The 18,573-nt window shown below is 35.4% G+C and overlaps 6 protein-coding genes across 7 annotated transcripts in view; 5 read left to right on the forward strand and 1 right to left on the reverse strand.

Moving 5' to 3' along the window:
- LOC114872855 overlaps window positions 1-18,573 on the reverse strand; it is an 83,294-nt gene that overhangs the window by 25,742 nt on the left and 38,979 nt on the right. Inside the window, exons 1-2 of one of the 2 annotated variants that reach the window (XM_029180557.2) lie at window positions 8,902-8,969; window positions 8,734-8,817 (exon numbers count right to left, since the gene is read on the reverse strand). The gene's annotated coding sequence lies outside the window, so the exon portion shown is untranslated. Of the gene's footprint in view, window positions 1-8,733; window positions 8,818-8,901; window positions 8,970-18,573 lie in introns of those variants that run through there. The other variant, XM_046286347.1, reaches the window with a different exon arrangement.
- LOC114873930 (odorant receptor 9a-like) lies at window positions 159-1,893 on the forward strand. The gene is made up of 7 exons (XM_029182736.2): window positions 159-174; window positions 262-528; window positions 600-1,086; window positions 1,241-1,340; window positions 1,412-1,534; window positions 1,605-1,760; window positions 1,834-1,893. Exons 1-7 carry the CDS (start codon window positions 159-161, stop codon window positions 1,891-1,893), a joined length of 1,209 nt encoding a protein of 402 aa, XP_029038569.1.
- LOC114873940 (odorant receptor 4-like) lies at window positions 3,715-7,192 on the forward strand. The gene is made up of 11 exons (XM_046286527.1): window positions 3,715-4,113; window positions 4,282-4,381; window positions 4,453-4,575; window positions 4,644-4,799; window positions 4,873-4,917; window positions 5,707-5,983; window positions 6,052-6,502; window positions 6,565-6,664; window positions 6,737-6,859; window positions 6,925-7,080; window positions 7,139-7,192. Exons 1-11 carry the CDS (start codon window positions 3,761-3,763, stop codon window positions 7,190-7,192), a joined length of 1,938 nt encoding a protein of 645 aa, XP_046142483.1. The 5' UTR covers window positions 3,715-3,760.
- Window positions 7,756-8,560, forward strand: LOC114873945. The gene is made up of 4 exons (XM_029182760.2): window positions 7,756-7,926; window positions 7,998-8,109; window positions 8,185-8,338; window positions 8,410-8,560. The coding sequence occupies exons 1-4, from the start codon at window positions 7,756-7,758 to the stop codon at window positions 8,558-8,560; spliced, it is 588 nt and encodes a 195-aa protein (XP_029038593.1).
- Window positions 9,045-10,320, forward strand: LOC114872882 (proteasome subunit alpha type-3). Its single transcript, XM_029180614.2, has 4 exons — window positions 9,045-9,178; window positions 9,265-9,347; window positions 9,446-9,837; window positions 9,916-10,320. Exons 1-4 carry the CDS (start codon window positions 9,158-9,160, stop codon window positions 10,182-10,184), a joined length of 765 nt encoding a protein of 254 aa, XP_029036447.1. The 5' UTR covers window positions 9,045-9,157; the 3' UTR covers window positions 10,185-10,320.
- LOC114872874 (green-sensitive opsin-like) lies at window positions 11,112-15,550 on the forward strand. Its single transcript, XM_029180602.2, has 6 exons — window positions 11,112-11,312; window positions 12,201-12,295; window positions 13,238-13,348; window positions 13,962-14,221; window positions 14,468-14,583; window positions 15,320-15,550. Exons 1-6 carry the CDS (start codon window positions 11,112-11,114, stop codon window positions 15,524-15,526), a joined length of 990 nt encoding a protein of 329 aa, XP_029036435.1. The 3' UTR covers window positions 15,527-15,550.

The raw sequence follows: 18,573 nt of genomic DNA on the forward strand, positions 1-18,573 counted from the left end.
ATCGTTCTATATTTTACATACGTCCCTTCTTAACTTTCAAACAATTTCACACTGAGGAGGGGTGGTTCCTAAATTTTTTAAATCCTCCCTTGAAACTTTCGAAGAAGAACAATTTCCACCAATCATTTGATCGTCAGTTTTGCGTGAGTGAAGAACAAATGGAAAATAATCAAGGTACCATCTTTTAATTTAACTGCTTTTTTTGGCACCAGTGATTGATCTTGTGTCTGAAATTAGTTAATTCTTTTATCATTTCGTTAGATTTGAAATTCGCTTTTGGATGGAATAAATGGAACATGAGCATTATTGGTCTTTGGCCCGAACCATACTCTAAGAAAAGCCATTGGGAAACTTGCAAGGCTGTAATAGTTCTATTGCTTCTAATACTTTTTGGAACGGGTCCTCAAACCGCCAATTTATTTTTCATATGGGGAGACATGGAACTGATGACTGAAAATTTGTGCTCAGCTAATATCCCCGGTATAAATGTGTTGTTGAAGATGCTGTTCTCTTGGTATCATAGAGACAGTACGTGTAATTATAATTACTTTCATTAGAAGAATGTTTACCCAAAATTTTACACTCGTTCATTTTCAAAGCCTTCGAGTCCATAATAAAAAGTTCCTACGACGACTGGAATGCTCCAAAAACGAAGGAAGAAAGGGAGGCGATGATAAATAATGCTAAGGTCGGAAGATTTATATCAATTTTGGGTTCGATATTAACAGGAACAATGATGACAATGAACATCAGCCTTCGATCTTTTATAATCATCACGTGTGATAAAAACGAAACGAGAGCAGATCATTTGGCCATTTATCCAGGATATTTTCCCTATGATATTCGAAAAACATCATTATGCATTTTCACTAACGTGGGTCAAGCGATTGCTGCATATATAACCACGATTGCATACACTAGCATCGATACTTTTATTGGTATATTGGTGATTCACATATGTGGGCAATTTGAGATTTTGAAAACGAAATTGGAAAGATTAATGGGGGATGAAGGTTGTGGAAGAGATGCAGAACAGATTCAAAAAGAGTTGGTCTGGATTGTGAAGAGACACGAAGAATTGAACCAGTAAGTAACTTTTTAATTGATAATAAATTAAAATTTCAGAAATCCTTCAATTTGTGCTATTATTACTGAATTTTAAATAATTTACATCGTCGGAAAATTTAATTTCATATTTCTATAGAATTTAATCTATAATCATAGAAAATTGTTATTCAAGATCAGCAGCCAAAATCGAGGAATGCTTTAACATGTTATTACTCATGCAAATGTTGCTCGGCACCACTCAACTCTGTTTTCAAGGTTTTATATTCTTCAGTGTAAGCCACTTAACCAGATTTCCCATAGAGAGATAAAATTTCAACGATTAATATCAGATTAATGCGAACAGATAGTGTTAAAGAATGACAGTGGAGTGGTAGGTGGACAAATACTGTACTTTATACTATTTGTGCTCTTTATCCTTGTGCACATATACATTTATTGTTACATCGGCGAGAAGCTTCTCGTTCAAGCAAGTACATTCATGTATTCTTTCGTTGAAATTGAAAATGTAATTAACTTTTATGAAATTCAATTTGCAGAACAGAGAAATGAGCAATTCTGCATACGAATCGAACTGGTTCAATGTTCCTCCATCGGAATCTAAGTGTCTTTTATTCATCATGCAAAGATCTCATCGACCCCTTTGCCTGACAGCAGGGAAATTTAGTACTTTTTCCATTGAATTATTTAGTACCGTAAATATTACCTTGATTTACTTAACTTTCCTGACAAATGTAATTTCGATTGCAAGCAATTTTTTTCTTTCAGATTTTAAAAACATCAATGGGCTATCTATCGGTTCTGCTGACAGTGGCGAGCAGCGATTGAACCGCTTCGTTAGGGTAAAAAAATGATATATAACATCTAATAATATTTTAACCCTTATCACTTCAAGAATATTACAAAGCGATTTAACGTTGGCAGCATTACTGCCGGTTAAAGTAATAAGAGTAAAAATGAATATTTCGAATCACTGAAAAATATTACTAATATTCAATTAATTTAGAAACATTTACCGTAGTTGTATCACACTGTAATGTTATTGTAGAAAATTCATTTCCATAACTCAAGATACATTAAACGTTTTCCGCAAATTTTCCTTTACTTAACACCTGCAAAATGTACCCTTGTTTTCAAATAAATATTCATTGTAACACACTTCGTCTGAGGAAAGTAGACGAAAAAAAACAAAGTTGCTTTTCTACCTCGTATTGTCAATTACCCTATAAATAATTATGTACGACTATATCGATGATGGACCTCGCCATAATAACACGATTGAGCTTATCGAACCTGCAATCGATGAATAATTGATCTCGAACGCACATTTTGAACGGAGCATGTGTTCGGAAGAAAAGAATATTGGAATATTTTTGAAGAAGATAATAGATTATTTGATTAATGAGAGGAGGCTATTGTGATGGCGTCAATGGATGTTCAGTCAGGTAATTTTTATATATAATAATTACACCTTGAAACATCATAAATTAAGTTTTCAAATATAATTTTATAAATAATGTTGAGTCGTAAAAGCCAGAAGGCAAAAACGCGAGGATTAACCTTCGATTCGAACCCTTTACAACATCGATAAAACAAGATAATAATCCTCCAAATATTCCGAAATACAATAGCTGCTCGTAGCAGCAATAATACCAAAAGAGTAATTATTTCACTTCACTGTCAAGAAATATTATTGAAATATACTGACCGTAAAATACAGAATAAGGGTGGTTTTCTATTCGCTTGTTATTCTTCAAATGCTGAAGGAAAAGTAGATACGAAGTGGCAACTGCGAATACACAAGTTGCAAAGTTTATCCACCCCCGTGAACGCAAACGAACTACCCAACGACCCGTGTAATTCGCTAACCAGAATCAATTATTCAATGAACGAAACAGAGGCGTTCTCAATGCTCGATCAACTTAAAGACTTCAAATCGATACACGAAAAAAAAAGGAAACAATTGTTCTACATTTTACATACGTCCCTTCTTAACTTTCAAACAATTTCACACAGAAGAGGGATGGTTTCTAAATTTTTTAAATCCTCCCTTCAAACTTTCGAAGAAGAACAATTTCCACCAATCATTTGATCGTCAGTTTTGCGTGAGTAAAGAACAAATGGAAAATATTCAAGGTACCATCTTTTAATTTAACTGCATTTTTTGGCACCATTGATTGATCTTCTGGTTGAAATTAGTTAATTCTTCTACCATTTCCTCAGGTTTGAAATTAGCTCTTGGATGGAATAAATGGAACATGAACATTATTGGTCTCTGGCCGGATCCATACGCTAAGAAAAGCCATCGGGATACTTGCAAGACTCTACTAGCTCTATCGGTTCCTATACTTTTTGCAACTGTTCCTCAAAATGCCAATTTATTTTTCATATGGGGAGACATGGAACTGGTGACTGAAAATTTGTCTATTGTTAATATCCCCTGTATAAATGTGATGTTGAAATTGCTGTTCTCTTGGTATCATAGAGACAGTACGTATAATTATAATTAGTTTAATTAGAAGAATATTTACCTAAAATTTTACACCCGTTCATTTTCATAGCCTTCGGGTACATAATAAAAATCTTCTACGACGACTGGCTTGCACCAAAAACGAAAGAAGAAAAAGAGGCGATGATAAATAATGCTATGCCTGGAAGATTTATATCAATTTGGAGTTCGATATTAACATTAACGATGGAGACAGTGTACGTCAGCCTTCGATCTTTTATAATCATCACTTGTGATAAAAACGAAGAGAGAGCAGATCATTTGACCATTTTTCCTGGATATTTTCCCTATGATATTCGAAGAACATCATTTTGCATTTTCACTAACTTGGGTCAAGCGATTACTGGATATATAGCCGCGATTACATACACTAGTATCGATAGCTTTATTGGTATGTTGGTGATTCACATATGTGGGCAATTTGAGATTTTGAAAATGAAATTGGAAAGATTAATGGGAGATGAAGATTGTGGAAGAGATGCAAAACAGATTCAAAAAGAGTTGGCCTGGATTGTGAAGAGACACGAAGATTTGAGCCAGTAAGTAATTTTTTAAATTGATAATAAATAAAAAATTCAAAATTCCTGATGATGCAACATTATAATTTGTACTATTATTACTGAATTTTACATAATTTTCAACGTTGGAAAATTTAATTTTTATTTCTATAGAATTTAATCTATAATCATAGAAAATTTTAATTCAAGTTCTGCTGCCAAGATCGAGGAATGCTTCAACATGTTATTACTCATGCAAATGTTGCTCTGCACCATTGAAATCTGTTTTCAAGGTTTTATACTCTTCAATGTAAGCCACTTAATCAGATTTCCCATAGAGAGATAAAATTCAAAAAATTAATATCAGATTAATGCGAACAGGTAGTGTTAAAGGATGTGAGTGGATTGTTAAGTGGACAAATGCTGTTCTTTATGCTCTCTGTGCCTTTTATCCTTGTGCACATATACATTTATTGTTACATAGGCGAGAAGCTTCTCGTTCAAGTAAGTATTTATGTATTCCTTCGTTGGAATTGAAAATGAAATTGAATTCCATGAAATTCAATTTACAGAACAGAGAAATGAGCAATTCTGCATACAAATCGAACTGGTTCAATGTTGCTCCATCGGAATCTAAGTGTCTTTTATTTATCATGCAAAGATCTCATCGACCCCTTTGCCTGACAGCAGGGAAATTTAGCACTTTTTCCATTGAATTATTCAGTACCGTAAATATTATCTCGATTTACTTAACTTTCCTGATAAATGTAATTTCGATTGCAAGCTATTTTTTCGTTTCAGATTTTAAAAACATCAATGGGCTATCTATCGGTTCTGCTGACAGTGGCGAGCAGCGATTGAACCACTTCGATAGGATAAAAAAAATGATAGATAACATCTAATATATTTTAACCCGTATCACTCCAAGAATATTACAGAATGATATAACGTTGGCAACATTACTGCCGGTTGAAGTGATAAGAGTTAAAATAAATATTTCGAATCAGTGAAAAATTCATTTAGAAACATTTACCGTAGTTGTATCACAACGTAATATTAGATATTGTTGAAAGTTCACCGAATTTCCACTTCCATAGCTCAGGATACATTAAACGTTTTCCGCAAGTTTTCTTTTACTTAACAAAATATTGCACAACAATTGGAGTAACACCCTAACTCGATAACTGTCAGTTGCAAAATGTACCCTTGTTTTCAAATAAATATTTATTGCAACACACTTCGTCTGAGGAAAGTAGACGAAAAAAAACAAAGTTTCTCTTCTACCTCGTATTCTCGATCAGTCTATAAATAATTACGTACGACTATATCGATGATGGACCTCGCTATAATAACACGTTCGAACTTATCGAACATGCAATCGATGAATAATTGATCTCGAATGCACATTTTGAACGGAGCATGCGTTCGGAAGAAAAGAATATGGGAATATTTTTGAAGAAGATAATAGACTATTCGATTTACGGAAGGAGACCATTGTGATGGCCTCAATGGATGTTCAGTCAGGTAATTTTTAACTTTATAAATAATCTCTATTAAATATAAAAGAGAAGCTATCATAGATTTCCGTGTTAATAAATAAGAATTATTAAAATTAATTTTGACTAAATTTTACTATTTTGCATATTAGATTTAAAATATGTGTACAGTTGGAATCAGTACACGATGAAATTTATTGGTATCTGGCCAGAGGAGAGAAAATGGAACCGACCATCGAGTTATCTGGTATTAATAGCAGTTTTAATGATGCTGTGCTTCATTACCATCCCGCAAACAATTAATCTCACGCTAATTTGGGGCGATATGGATTTGGTGGTGGAAAATTTATCGATGGGAAACATCACTATCACGATATCCCTTTTGAAAACGATCGCTTTTTGGACCAATGGAAAATGTAAATATTATATACCCTGACAATAATCATTTTTATAGAAAAATTTTAACGATTACTTCGTTTGCAAGCATTGAAATCTCTGCTAGAATGCATGGCCAAAGACTGGAGCACACCTGTGTTAAAAAATGAGTATGAATCAATGAAGAAAATCGGGAAAATCAGCAGAACGATCATCATGAGGAGTACCATAATGTGCAATACCGTAGCCATAGCCTATGGTGTTCTACGAATGTACTCCATGAAATACACCGAAAACAAATTGTTCTTCCGTGCCTATTTCCCTTACGACGTCGATTCCACCCCAAATTATCAACTGACTATGTTCGCTCAATTCTTGGGTACTATGTATGCAGCGATCACTTACACCTGTGTGGATACTTTCGTCGCTATGCTGATTTTGCATATTTGTGGACAATTGTCGAATTTGAAAGAAGAGATTAAAAAACTCTCGGTGCAGAGTGAAAAAGATTTTCAAGCCAACTTGGGGAAAATTGTTCGCAAACACCAGTACTTGAACAGGTTCGTATTTTATTATTAATTATTCAGGATAGAAATTATTATAATATTAAATTTTCTCGAAGATTCGCGGGGCAAGTAGAAAATTGTTTCAACATGATGCTTCTAGTTCAGATGCTCGGTTGCACCGTTCAATTGTGTTTCCAATGTTTCCAAGCTATCATGGTAAAAAGAAAAGACAATTCATTTATATATTTTTTCAAGAAAATTGAAAGATCGATGTAATTATATTTATAGTCATTCGGCGTTGAAGTAGAGGAATACTTGATCCTTCAAATTAGTTTCCTGATAATCTATGTAATTTATGTGATGTTGCATCTGTATTTATATTGTTACGTGGGTGAAAGACTAACAGCCGAGGTTCGATTTTGTATTATTTTCGCGTTATTTAAAAAATCGTACAAATAATTGGATATTTTTCAAAGGGTCTTGAAATAGCCAACGCGGTGTACGATTCCGAATGGTACAATTTATCAGCGAAAAATACAAAACTACTTATATTAATCATATGTAGAGCAAAAACGCCATTGCAAATCACCGCAGGAAGATTTTGCTCCTTCACTTTGGAACTCTATTTTCAGGTAAACGATCATTAATCAATATCATTATCATTTCGATGACATATAAATGAATTTGCAGATTTTAAAAACCTCCATGGGTTACATTTCCGTTCTATGTGCGATGAAAAACTAATAGCTGAATTAATTTTGTAAATTGTACAAAAATGATTTGATAAATTAAAGTAGTATTTTAAAAAAAGAACTAAAACATTATCAAAATTTGCTATTAAGATTGCAAGCATCAATTATTACAAAACGTCGAATTGAAACTCTAATTAAAATCTAATTACCAGATATTTTTAACCAAAATTTATTATCACTAAGGTTTTTAACATTTCTGATTCTCGGATCAAGTAAAAGTTCACGTGCTTTCACCGCTTATTTCCGTCAACGAGGAAAGAAAGTGCGACGGAGCATCGGGCACCGGTTAATAAATGTTATTAACAATCGTGCGACATTACAATAGAAGAAAAGAAAGGAGACATTGACCATTCTCGGTTTGATGCACACGGGTAAAAAGTAGCTGGCTTTACGGTTTGCTGGCAAGGCAAAACGTAGCCTTATAAAAATCACCGTCTCTCATCGGCTACGGCCTTACTCTACGTTCTTTCATTGAGAAAACACACTACTTCTCCGCTCGTTTATTTGTTTAAACTATCTTTCGAGTAAGAAGGTTTTCAATATAATTGGGAAAAAATGTTGAGGATGAAATTGTTGATCGTCGTGGTATTAGTGAGTTACGGGGTTCAGGCAAGAAACGCGAATGACAATCGTGAGTTTAATAAAGAAACGAACAAGAAACATGGTGGTTCTATGTTGATGGAGATTGCAAAAGAACTGGTTCAAAGATCATCGACCAGTAGTCAGGTAAGTAAATTATAATTATTAATATTATAAAAGAAAATTAAAGACAGCCTGTATATTTTTTTATTTTACAGGTGTTGAATCTCAACTTATCGAATTTGTTGCTCTTATTAGTACTAAAAGCAGTGGTATTTAGTGCAGGATACTTGGGACACCATGGTTACAAAGGACGAGAATTAGAACAAGGTTTTCTACTAATTATCCATGCAAACTAAACTTTTACTCTGAGTGGGATTAGATAGTAATGAAAAAATTTTGCAGAAAACGTGGTATCTGAAGGAGAGGTCGCTCTAGCTTTAGGATATTTAATTGGGGACAAGTGTTTGTATAGAGCAGCTTGCGAAGAACCACGGGTTGCTAAAGAATATTTGGAAGCTGCAGAAATGATTCTCGAAACGATGAAATTGTTGCCTCAGTAAATATCGATATTAATACAAAAATAATAAAGGTAAATTTTTTAAATTATTAAATGTAATATTTCAACAGAGGACCGCCCATCGAAGGGAAATACGAAGAGACAATGGCGGACTTCCGGAAGGCCATCGAGTATGGCAATAAAAATAATTGCCCACCCGAGTACACTTGCAAAAAGGAAAATATCAAGAACTTTTTAAGAGAAGAACGAACATCATCGTAAGAAATATATTATAAATTACGAATTATTGTTACTTGTGTACTTCAGATGCATTCAATTTAAACACACACTTTGTACATACTATACGTACACCACGCAATATGTACTACTATTTGTTTATATATATAATATTTAAGTAACATGCAATGAAATTCTTATATCATAAAACCACTTACCTTATCTCCTTCCATTCCTTTGTCGAAAACCAGCATCCGATGAAGATTCAAGTCCATGTTGGCGTTATCCAAAAAATTAGGTTACTGTAAAAATATAATGTAAATTAGTTTTAGAACTAATCAGTTTATCAGCTGTAATGGAACGTTTTTAGCTAGTGAATATTATACCTGTCATTTTGAACATTATCTTGTTATATTACGTGAAAAAGAAACTACGCACTCACGTCGAAACTTGTTTAAAAACTAACTAAACTTTCCCGAATCGCCGTCAGAGGTCAGATCGATGTTAAATACCAAACCTAAACTGAGAATGCAAGCGGCGCTGACGATCTAGTTTTGATTTTCGCCTATTCACGCCGTTGACGCATATAAACAATTTTTCTTACAATAAATACGTCAGTATTTATATTTTAACGAGTGAATTATGAGTTCCATAGGTACAGGGGTAAGTACCTACAGTATTATCGAAAAATACATGTTACAGAAGTAACTGTGAGCAATAATAAGAATCTAACCTCCTTTGAATTTCAGTATGACTTGTCTGCCTCTCAATTTTCACCGGACGGACGGGTGTTTCAAGTTGAATACGCTCAGAAAGCTGTCGAAAACGGAGGGTGAATATTGAATTAATTTTATTTAAAGTTTTCCTTTAAAATATTGTTCAAGCGTTGTTACTTAACCTCTCCTGTTCATATTCCAATTTCACTTACAGAACAGTCATAGGATTACGAGGAAAGGATGGCATTGTATTTGCAGTTGAAAAGATAGTTACATCAAAGCTCTATGAGCCTGGCACCAATAAAAGAATATTCAACATAGATCAGCACGTTGGCATGGCTGTTTCTGGTTTGATTTCTGATGCAAGACAGATTGTAGAGATTGCAAGAAACGAAGCATCCAGTTATAAGTCTCAGTATGGAGTTGGTATTCCCTTGAAGTATTTGAATGAAAGGGTCTCCATGTACATGCACGCGTACACTTTATATTCAGCAGTAAGGCCTTATGGCTGTTCTGTAATTATTGGTGCTTATGAGCACGATGGGCCTACCATGTACATGATAGATCCTTCTGCAGTATCATATGGATACTATGGTTGTGCTGTTGGTAAGTATGGACTCTATAATCGAATTTTATAGCACTTTTAACATGTTTAAATAAATCTTTTAACATATTGATCTACAGGCAAAGCAAAACAGTCAGCCAAGACAGAAATCGAAAAGTTGAAGCTATCAGACATGACCTGCAATGATTTAGTCAAAGAAGCGGCACGTATCATCTACCTCGTTCACGACGAATTAAAAGATAAACAATTTAAACTTGAAATGAGCTGGGTAGGCAAGCATACAAATGGAAGGCACGAATGTGTACCAGCGGATATAAAGGCCGATGCCGAAGCAAAAGCCAAGCAGGCAATGGCCGAAGATTCAGACAGTGACACAGAAGATATGTAAATCCATACGAGATAGCTCTAAAGATATTTTATATTGTAAATTATAATTTAAGTACATAAAAATTGCTAATACAAAACTCTTCTCTATTAACGAATATGCTGAATAAAAGATGGCTGTTGTTTACAAAATTAAAAAATTGCATTTATTTATTTTCGAACCCTCATGAACCCCCATAGAAGAAAATCGTTACGTATGTCGCAAATTTTTTATCCCTATCACTGAGTAACGTAACATTTTGATCTACAAAAAAAGAACCAATTGTATTTGCTTTGTTGCACAGTTATCCTTTAATCCACGAGTAATGAGTATGATCCTTTGAACCATTAATAGGATTTAGAAAACTTCTCCTTTTTGCCTAACTAACGACTGGATCGAATCGATAAGGTATGGTGAATAGAAAAGTAAAAAGAAATTCAATTTATTAGAAGAAATCATAGACCATATGATCTATTATAAAAATCCCATATTTCTTCTATTGCAATCTAATTTTACCCCATTCCACTACCCTAATTTTCCCCCACAGAAAAGATCATCACCCAGAAATTTAATTCATCGACGTTAAAAAATAGGATCATAAAAGGGAACAGGTCCCTAACTGGATCATCTCCTGATCATCAGGGAGGATGACGTACATCCACCTTGGAGTTAAACGGTTCAGGAGGATCTCGCGCATGCTGTTTTTCCGCTTGCCAAGAGGGTTGGTGTACCCTGCCACGCTAGAGACTAGGTACAGCCAGAAGAGAGAGGGTAGTGTCAGCCGGGTTATATAAGGGTAGGTAGACTTTGAAACTTCGCCACTGGTTTTGATTGATGCACGCGGTCAACTTTTCGTATCTTTGCCACGTGGAGAGAAAAGTCTCGCTTCGCCACGTGGTGGTTTTTTGTTTTTGAAGGGTGTTTAGCATACTATTTATCAGAAAAAAAACAATGTCTTTGAATCGTAGTACCGTGGTGTTGAAAGATAGCATCGAGGAACAGATCAGTCCTGTGGTGTACGTGGGTGCCGCGGTTGGTCTTGGTTTCATCGGCTTCTTCGGTTTTACCATGAACCTTCTGGTGGGACTGGTGATCGTCAAGGATGCACAGGTCCTCTGGACACCCGTGAACGTTATCCTCGTTAATCTTATTGTAAGTGTTGTATTTTTTAAATGAAATTAATTTAAAATAATGTAGTTGAACTATGGCTGAAGTTTCATGGAATTTTCTAAGGTATTGTGAAAGCGTCTAATAAACCTATTGCAATTTAATTTTATCTATCGTCTTCGTGGAATGGGAATCACATGCGATACGTGGAATTTCGATTTTGTAATAACCATGGAAAATGTTAAGGTTCACGAATGTAATTGGATAATTCACACGTGATAAGCCATTAGGTTGCATTCCGTGTGCTATTTACATATAAAGATATGTAATTCTTTATTGCGCTTAAGATTTAATGATGACACACCTTGTGTGTCTTACGCTATTAAATGCTGACGCACCCGATGCGTCCTATGTACAAATTGTAATTTGTCTCGATCTTTGGGTTAAATTTTCGTTTAACGAAATGATGCTTGAAGTAATTAGATTTAGGTTTAATTGCAACGTTTCAAATGGGTCAAGTTAAGTTCCCCATTAAACAAGGAGCCGACCCAAATCTTGGTTTAATTTTAATAATTCAAGTCCTCTCCACGTTGCAATTTGCTCACCAGATTTCACGCATTGTACTCGGAACACCTACAAATATGGTACATTTATTTATCGCTTAAAGTATCGAAAAAAACTTAGCAACGTACCGGAAGAAAGAACGCTAACTTTCAGTAAAATTACAAATGAGAAAGCAATTACAAACTAAGCACTTTCGTTGCGTTTAATTACTGTTTGCTATGCGATATCGAACCAGAGTAATTTGCAAAATCGTTCATTAAAGCCTTTCTAAATTTAGTAAAAAAATAATATCATTTTTTTTACATTAGAATTTTCCACTGAGTTTCTTAGAATGTGAAAACAGAATGATTTAATAATAATTCTTTTTAGGTAGGAGATTTTTTGGTAGCATCTCTTGGAAATCCAGTCGCCATGGTATCAGCGATCACTGGAGGGTGGTACTGGGGCTACAAAGTGTGTCTCTGGTATAACTTATTATTTATTAAACTAATATTATACTAAACAATTCACTTTCCCGTGTTGCTTCAAAGAATTTATTCCATTGATTATTATTTCTTTTTCAAGTACTCTGTACAAGTGTTTCTTTTGATATAAAATTTCTACTATTCTACGATCTTTCTTTACTTCCGAGAATTAATTTATCTCGATCTTTTTGCAAACACTGTTTTTAGTGCCGATCAGTTAGTGTACCTTTCTCTGTACCAATTTGTCATTCTTCTGCTTCACTAATTTCTTTTTAATTAGACTGACCAGTCTGTTTGTATTTTTCATTATCAATCAGTGTCTTTCTATCTCCCTCAATTTTTTCTCTTTTATCGAACCTCTCTTTGTCCCCCTTTTCATTATTTTTTCCAATCAAATTCAATCGCACGCCATTTTCTCCCGTTCAATTAATTTATCTTACACTGCACCAACCCATTTTCACCACTGTTATTCTGCTCTTTTTTATTCCTCTTCTTTTTTTGTTTGGTCAATTACTAATAATTAATATACTGAATTTCAAGTACCGAGTACCAAGAAAACACACTTTACTAGACGAAGAAGTGAAGATTTGAAGTTAAACTAAATATCAAAGAATAGCGTTTTATTGAACTTTAATTTTCAATTAATCTCCGGCGTATCGCTTTGAAACGGGAACAACATGATTTCCCGCGAGACTTTCCACTGGGTATCACCACTATGTATTTTTCCATTTTTCGTTTCCGTGGTTATTAAATCAATGAAAAACTATTTCACCAGACTTTCGATTGCTTCAACGTGGTAATTAATATTTGAATTAATGTTACGTTAATTTCGTAAGGTAGGAAATGAAAAGTTTAAATTAGAAACTATAAAAATACATGGCGCAATTTTACTGAACGCCGCGTGAAAGGAAACTAATTTTTCATATTTTTATTAATTCAAAGGTACGCCTGGTTTATGTCCACCCTGGGATTCGCGAGTATCGGAAATTTAACCGTAATGGCTGTGGAAAGGTGGTTGCTGGTCGCCAAACCTGTGAATGCCTTGTCTATAAGGTAAGAAATGTTCAACTTACTTTTTATATGAACTGTCCCCTCGAGAAAGAAAAAGTAAAAGATGAGGATCACCGATCGGTCACCTGAAACGTGGAACGAACAGGTGTTCCGCTCCAAAAATTTTCGCTGGCAGCCACACGTGCGTGAAAAAATTATGAAAGAAATGGATCGTAACACTTGATCCTTCATCCCCTATAATAATTCCCGATGCAAAATGTCACAAGTTTACCATAAAATTATAAAAGATTATTTATGAATCCTATGAAAATTTGGCCGAGTGTTTCTATTTTTTTTTGTTTTAATGTCAGGATAAATATTACGTAGGAGAATGTATTTTCCACCTTGTAACAAAGCAGAGAAATAAATCTCAAACCGCAAATCACGATAATTCTACCCACAGCCGCAAATAAAATTGCTCTGAGCCGCGTAAAGTTTGCCTGTTAACCGCAAATGATGTTTCATAAAGTACAGCTGCAGGTGGCTGTAATTTTTTCACAATTAAAATGTTTAGCGACCCATTTCTGACCGAAGGAAAGTAAATATTATTGATCCTTCTTAGAGTGATTTTCTTTTTTATTTTTCCTCTCTCTTCTTAATTCTCTGTTTTTAACAGGTACGCTATGATATTAGGTTTCTTCGTTTGGGTCTACGCGCTATGCCTCTCTGTACCACCCCTTTTCGGCTGGGGAAGCTACGGTCCCGAAGCCGGAAACGTATCCTGCAGCGTCTCCTGGGAAATTCATGATCCAGATACGAAAAGCGATAGTTACATAGGTTTCATTTTCATATTCGGCCTTCTGATTCCTGTAATTGTGATCACGACCAGCTATACGTCTATTGTGTTAACTTTGAGAAAAGTGAGGAAAAGATCAGGTAACATGTGTTAAATTTTTTTTTTTTAATGAAATGGGAAAAATAATTCTTCTTTCATGAAAATTTTCATATCCCTCTAGATATCATAGATTTCTCTTGTTTATTTTTAACAAAGTCTATTTACCAATTATTTCAAAATTCCAACAAAGGCGTCAAAATGATTTGCAATCAATGATCAAAATTCCATTTTCTTTTTCCTTTCTAAATCCATGAATTTCCACGGCACGTTTCATTTTACAATTTCAGGCGCTAGCGGAAGAAGGGAGGCGAAGATTACGAAAATGGTTGCATTAATGATAACGGCTTTCCTAGTCGCTTGGTCGCCGTACGCGGCTTTGGCACTCGCCGCACAATATTTCGACGTAAGTACATGGATTTATGTTTCATATTTTAACGCGATTTCCCGGCGAAACGAAGCGAGAACACGGGACATGGTTCGACGCGTCGCGTGCAACCACCTCGTAATTACGCTGACGCGTTATGAGGCAAAATGTGACGTTCAAATGAGAGACGACAGCAATAACATGGTATTTAAATTATTAAAAAGGAAAATACTTTCATCTTTCGATCAGTGAAAACGATTCCAAACAATTCAGTTTGTTACATTGAATGATGAGAAGGTATAACTCTGAACGTTTTGAGAATTTGGTATAATTCAAATGACAATTCATTTATTCTGTTAATTAAACATCTCAGAATACTTGTATTCAGGAATAAAGTTGCATCTAGGACACCCTGTATAAACATTGTTGCACGCAAAACGTACGCGAACCCCTTTCATGAATGCTTTCTGCATTATAAACAGTTTAATCTTATGCATGCGCAGTGAAAGTATTCTTCTAATTTCCCGTTAGCAGAGGGTATCATTATCGCAAGCAACGCCATGACGATCATGGTTAAACTTCATCCTGTAACTAATACTAGAAAAGAAAAATGGCTAGGTTTTTCATTTTTTTTTCCAACGTCACGAAATTATCATGCTTGCTTATTAACGCGTTCTATATGTTTTGAATATTAAATTGGTAACTTGGGTCATCGATAAGTGATCAAGGTGTTAAATTGAAAGAAAATTAAAAAATTAAATTTCATTTTTCGCAGGCAAAACCATCAGCATCTGTAGCAGTGCTTCCAGCATTATTAGCCAAATCCTCCATCTGCTACAACCCCATCATCTACGCCGGTCTGAACAGTCAATTCCCTCGATCGTTGAAGAAGATATTCGACGTACGATCGGCGAGGAGTTCGGTACCGGGTAGCCAAAACACGGCGTTGACGAATTTGAACAGACAAGATCAAAGAAAATGAGGGGCGACTATGAAAAATTCCTGAGGAGATTTTAAATGGAAGCCATCATCAATCGGGAACAAAAATTCTCAATTTGGAGAGCATCGAAGAAAATTGCAAATACTTTTGTTAAAATAAATTTAATACATCTGTTCGACAGCATTTCGAAAATGGATTTCTTCCTCGAACCCTTAATTCATCACGCCTGTTCGTTGTTAGACGATCGTTTTCATGATCGAACGATTTGTTGAAGAGAACATAAAAGCGGTGTCGAATTCCAGCGAACCGAACGAGACGTGTTAAACGTTCGATGAAAAGATTTTAGCGCCTCTATTGTTCGTGACTTTCGAATATTTAAATGATGAAGGAAAACATAACGTAGCCGAGTCTTTTCTTTCCACTCCCTTTCCGGTGTTTTCTTTCGTTTTTTACGCTCGCCGAGTTGAAGAGATTTCGTTGCGTGTTAATTAACTCTCAAGCCTGTTTCTTCACGGATACCGCCGCGCCGTGACGAACTCGCTAACATTCCGTACGGACGTAAGTGAATGTAGGTAATTGAAATTCTTCCAGAAGAATGAATCTTTATTTGAGATTGTCGAGGAATAAAGTGACTTTCAAAATTGAGTACAATTTTGGATACCGAATGCTGGGTTCCAAATTTAATACCGGGAATTAATTAACAGAAAGATCGAACACTGGATATTGATGACAAATACCAAATTCCAAGTACTGAATAACGAGTACCAAGTGGATACTAATTAAAACAAACCGGCCAATAACCCATTAAAATTTCTCTATCCCATACGTTGATGGAATAGAAATGATTCCTATAACGTTACCTCCATTTCACAGTTCTTACGACTCTATCCGCGACGTCATTAAAGTCCACGGATGACCCCAGGATTTTTTACGATTCGTAACACGCGCGATTATGCCACGATAGCGAAAGTGAAATCGCGAAGAAAATTCAGCCTCGCAATTCGCGCCAATCAAATCGTATCTATGTTGAAGAAACGATTTAACTGCTTCGGTAATCTTGCTATTTTTATTCCAAAATTTCTAACCCGCTGCGTTACTTTCTTAACGAGAAAAAGATTTAATCACCGAATTTCGAAAGAACAGCGAGGAGATGAAAAAAAAGACACACGACGAATTAAACCGTCTTGTAATTTTTCAGTACACGCTTCTTGGCGAATGATTCCATGTCTTGCGTAATCATGATTGACCATTCGAGTCTGTTATGCGAAAAATCGGTCAAGATGATTGCATGCGATACAGGTTTTGAATAAAAGCAAAAGGGGATGGTGAAATGGGTCAGCGAATCTTCGTTCTTTTTTCTTTTACCCAAAGCTCGTGGTCGTAATTCTCCATGAATGATATATAAATGCTGATGCAATTATTAGGAAAAACAGAAACAGGAAAATAGTAATTACAGAATTAATGAGCGAAACGTTGTTTGTTTTACCTGTTTCCAGAATATGCTTCTAATAATATTTCTAACTTTCCTTCTAAAGCCTCAGTTCCCGCTATGAACGGAATCTTTCCAGGTGCATATGGTGCGTTAGAATTACATTAGAACACGTTTCTAGAACGCGAAAATTAACTATTCTCCGCGGAGACAGGGCAGCTTCTAGAGGAACGATATTTTACGAAATCCTCGCTGGAATTGCGGGCTCGTCCGACAACATTGCACCTGGATTGCATGTTCCGATCAAACGGGATTCGAATGCAAACGAAGTCTGGAGAAAAGTTTGCAGCTTTGAAACGTCGGGTATGCGTTTACGGTGTTTATGCACCGGCCACGATATTTCATTGCACTTTCATTTCGATAATACGCACCGTATTCGTTTCTGTATCTTGACAAATGCGCCGGATAACAGGCGATTTCAGAGTGGGTGTGATTTATCGAGTTAACGGTCTGTGAAAGTAGGTATGTATATTAGGGATCGATGTAATTCGGTACATATGTGTAACGCAGGAATTACATGTGGTGAATGGTAGTGAACGTGATACAATTTGATCAATTTAAAATCGACGTCGTATGTTGAGGCCCGCTGCTATGATATTGACGCACCTTGTGCGTTCTATTCTAATGCCGACGCACCGTATGCGTCATATGCTACCGTGTTCTATTCTAATGCCGACGCACCGTATGCGTCGTATCCTATTACGTATGAAAAAAGAAATGAAAAATCTGCAAATTTCTACCGATTTTCAATCTATAAAAACTTTTCGGTTAAAGGAACAAAGATGATGATGGATGAATCCACTTTTCAAGAAAACCGAGCACTATCTTGAATGGACCCATACACTTCTTTTCTAATAGATTGTAGCAGATGCTGAAAGGAGTGCAACGATGTATAATAAAAGGATATCCGGCTGACAGTGAATTATGAGACTTGGTAAATTCTAAGCGACAAGTTTGAACGATCATTGTAATATCTGCAGCGTTAAAAGTTTTCTGGAACTTTGTATACGCGATAGAATTTAAAAATCTTTTCAAATATTCTGTCACACTAAAATACATTCGGTTCAAAAACATCCACCGTTAAATAAACTTGGTAGAAAAAGAATAATTACAGCATGAGGGAAAGGTACATTTACATGGGACCAAACCTGTAAAGAATTTTTCCTTGCCCGAATTCTTTAAGTTTATGGTGACCGTTAATGGACCTCGTTGTACGTGTGAAGAGAAGAGGGAAAGGTATTTATCTGTGGACGAGAATTTTTCAGATTGCAACACCGGGACGGTCTAAAGAAATCGAAATATAACGCGGTCGTTTCGATATCGAACGAAAGGTGCAACGAACTGTTCCGATAGCAAATCGTTCGCGAAGAAATAACGGTACTGAAACCAGTGAAATTTGTCCTAATTCTTTATTTCATTGCGATTCGCAAAAGACCACCTCTCGTTCACACGTGGGCGCTTCAAGAGATTATAAAATGATGCTACAGGTAATTGAAAAAAAGAATTAATTCTAATAATGCCAACTTTGTTTAAAAATGATTATTTTTGAATTTTAATAGACAATTTGCATTACGAAATAAAATGTAATTGCAAACTTAGA

Source organism: Osmia bicornis, chromosome 7, assembly GCF_907164935.1.
Source record: "Osmia bicornis bicornis chromosome 7, iOsmBic2.1, whole genome shotgun sequence".
NCBI lineage: Eukaryota > Metazoa > Arthropoda > Insecta > Hymenoptera > Megachilidae > Osmia > Osmia bicornis.

Excerpts from the sequence above, each read along its gene's own strand:
- LOC114873930 (XM_029182736.2), top strand. Across the intron at positions 1,087-1,240 it reads AGACACGAAGAATTGAACCA|ATCAGCAGCCAAAATCGAGG; the intron begins GTAAGTAACTTT and ends TTGTTATTCAAG. Across the intron at positions 1,535-1,604 it reads GCGAGAAGCTTCTCGTTCAA|AACAGAGAAATGAGCAATTC; the intron begins GCAAGTACATTC and ends TTCAATTTGCAG.
- LOC114873940 (XM_046286527.1), top strand. The coding sequence starts at position 3,761 with ATGGAGACAGTGTACGTCAGCCTTCGATCTTTTATAATCATCACTTGT. Across the intron at positions 4,382-4,452 it reads AAGGTTTTATACTCTTCAAT|GTAGTGTTAAAGGATGTGAG; the intron begins GTAAGCCACTTA and ends TAATGCGAACAG. Across the intron at positions 6,503-6,564 it reads AAACACCAGTACTTGAACAG|ATTCGCGGGGCAAGTAGAAA; the intron begins GTTCGTATTTTA and ends ATTTTCTCGAAG.
- LOC114873945 (XM_029182760.2), top strand. The coding sequence starts at position 7,756 with ATGTTGAGGATGAAATTGTTGATCGTCGTGGTATTAGTGAGTTACGGG. Across the intron at positions 8,110-8,184 it reads AGGACGAGAATTAGAACAAG|AAAACGTGGTATCTGAAGGA; the intron begins GTTTTCTACTAA and ends AAAATTTTGCAG. Across the intron at positions 8,339-8,409 it reads ACGATGAAATTGTTGCCTCA|AGGACCGCCCATCGAAGGGA; the intron begins GTAAATATCGAT and ends ATATTTCAACAG.
- LOC114872882 (XM_029180614.2), top strand. The coding sequence starts at position 9,158 with ATGAGTTCCATAGGTACAGGG. Across the intron at positions 9,179-9,264 it reads TGAGTTCCATAGGTACAGGG|TATGACTTGTCTGCCTCTCA; the intron begins GTAAGTACCTAC and ends TTTGAATTTCAG. Across the intron at positions 9,838-9,915 it reads ATACTATGGTTGTGCTGTTG|GCAAAGCAAAACAGTCAGCC; the intron begins GTAAGTATGGAC and ends ATTGATCTACAG.
- LOC114872874 (XM_029180602.2), top strand. The coding sequence starts at position 11,112 with ATGTCTTTGAATCGTAGTACCGTGGTGTTGAAAGATAGCATCGAGGAA. Across the intron at positions 11,313-12,200 it reads TTATCCTCGTTAATCTTATT|GTAGGAGATTTTTTGGTAGC; the intron begins GTAAGTGTTGTA and ends AATTCTTTTTAG. Across the intron at positions 13,349-13,961 it reads GTGAATGCCTTGTCTATAAG|GTACGCTATGATATTAGGTT; the intron begins GTAAGAAATGTT and ends TGTTTTTAACAG.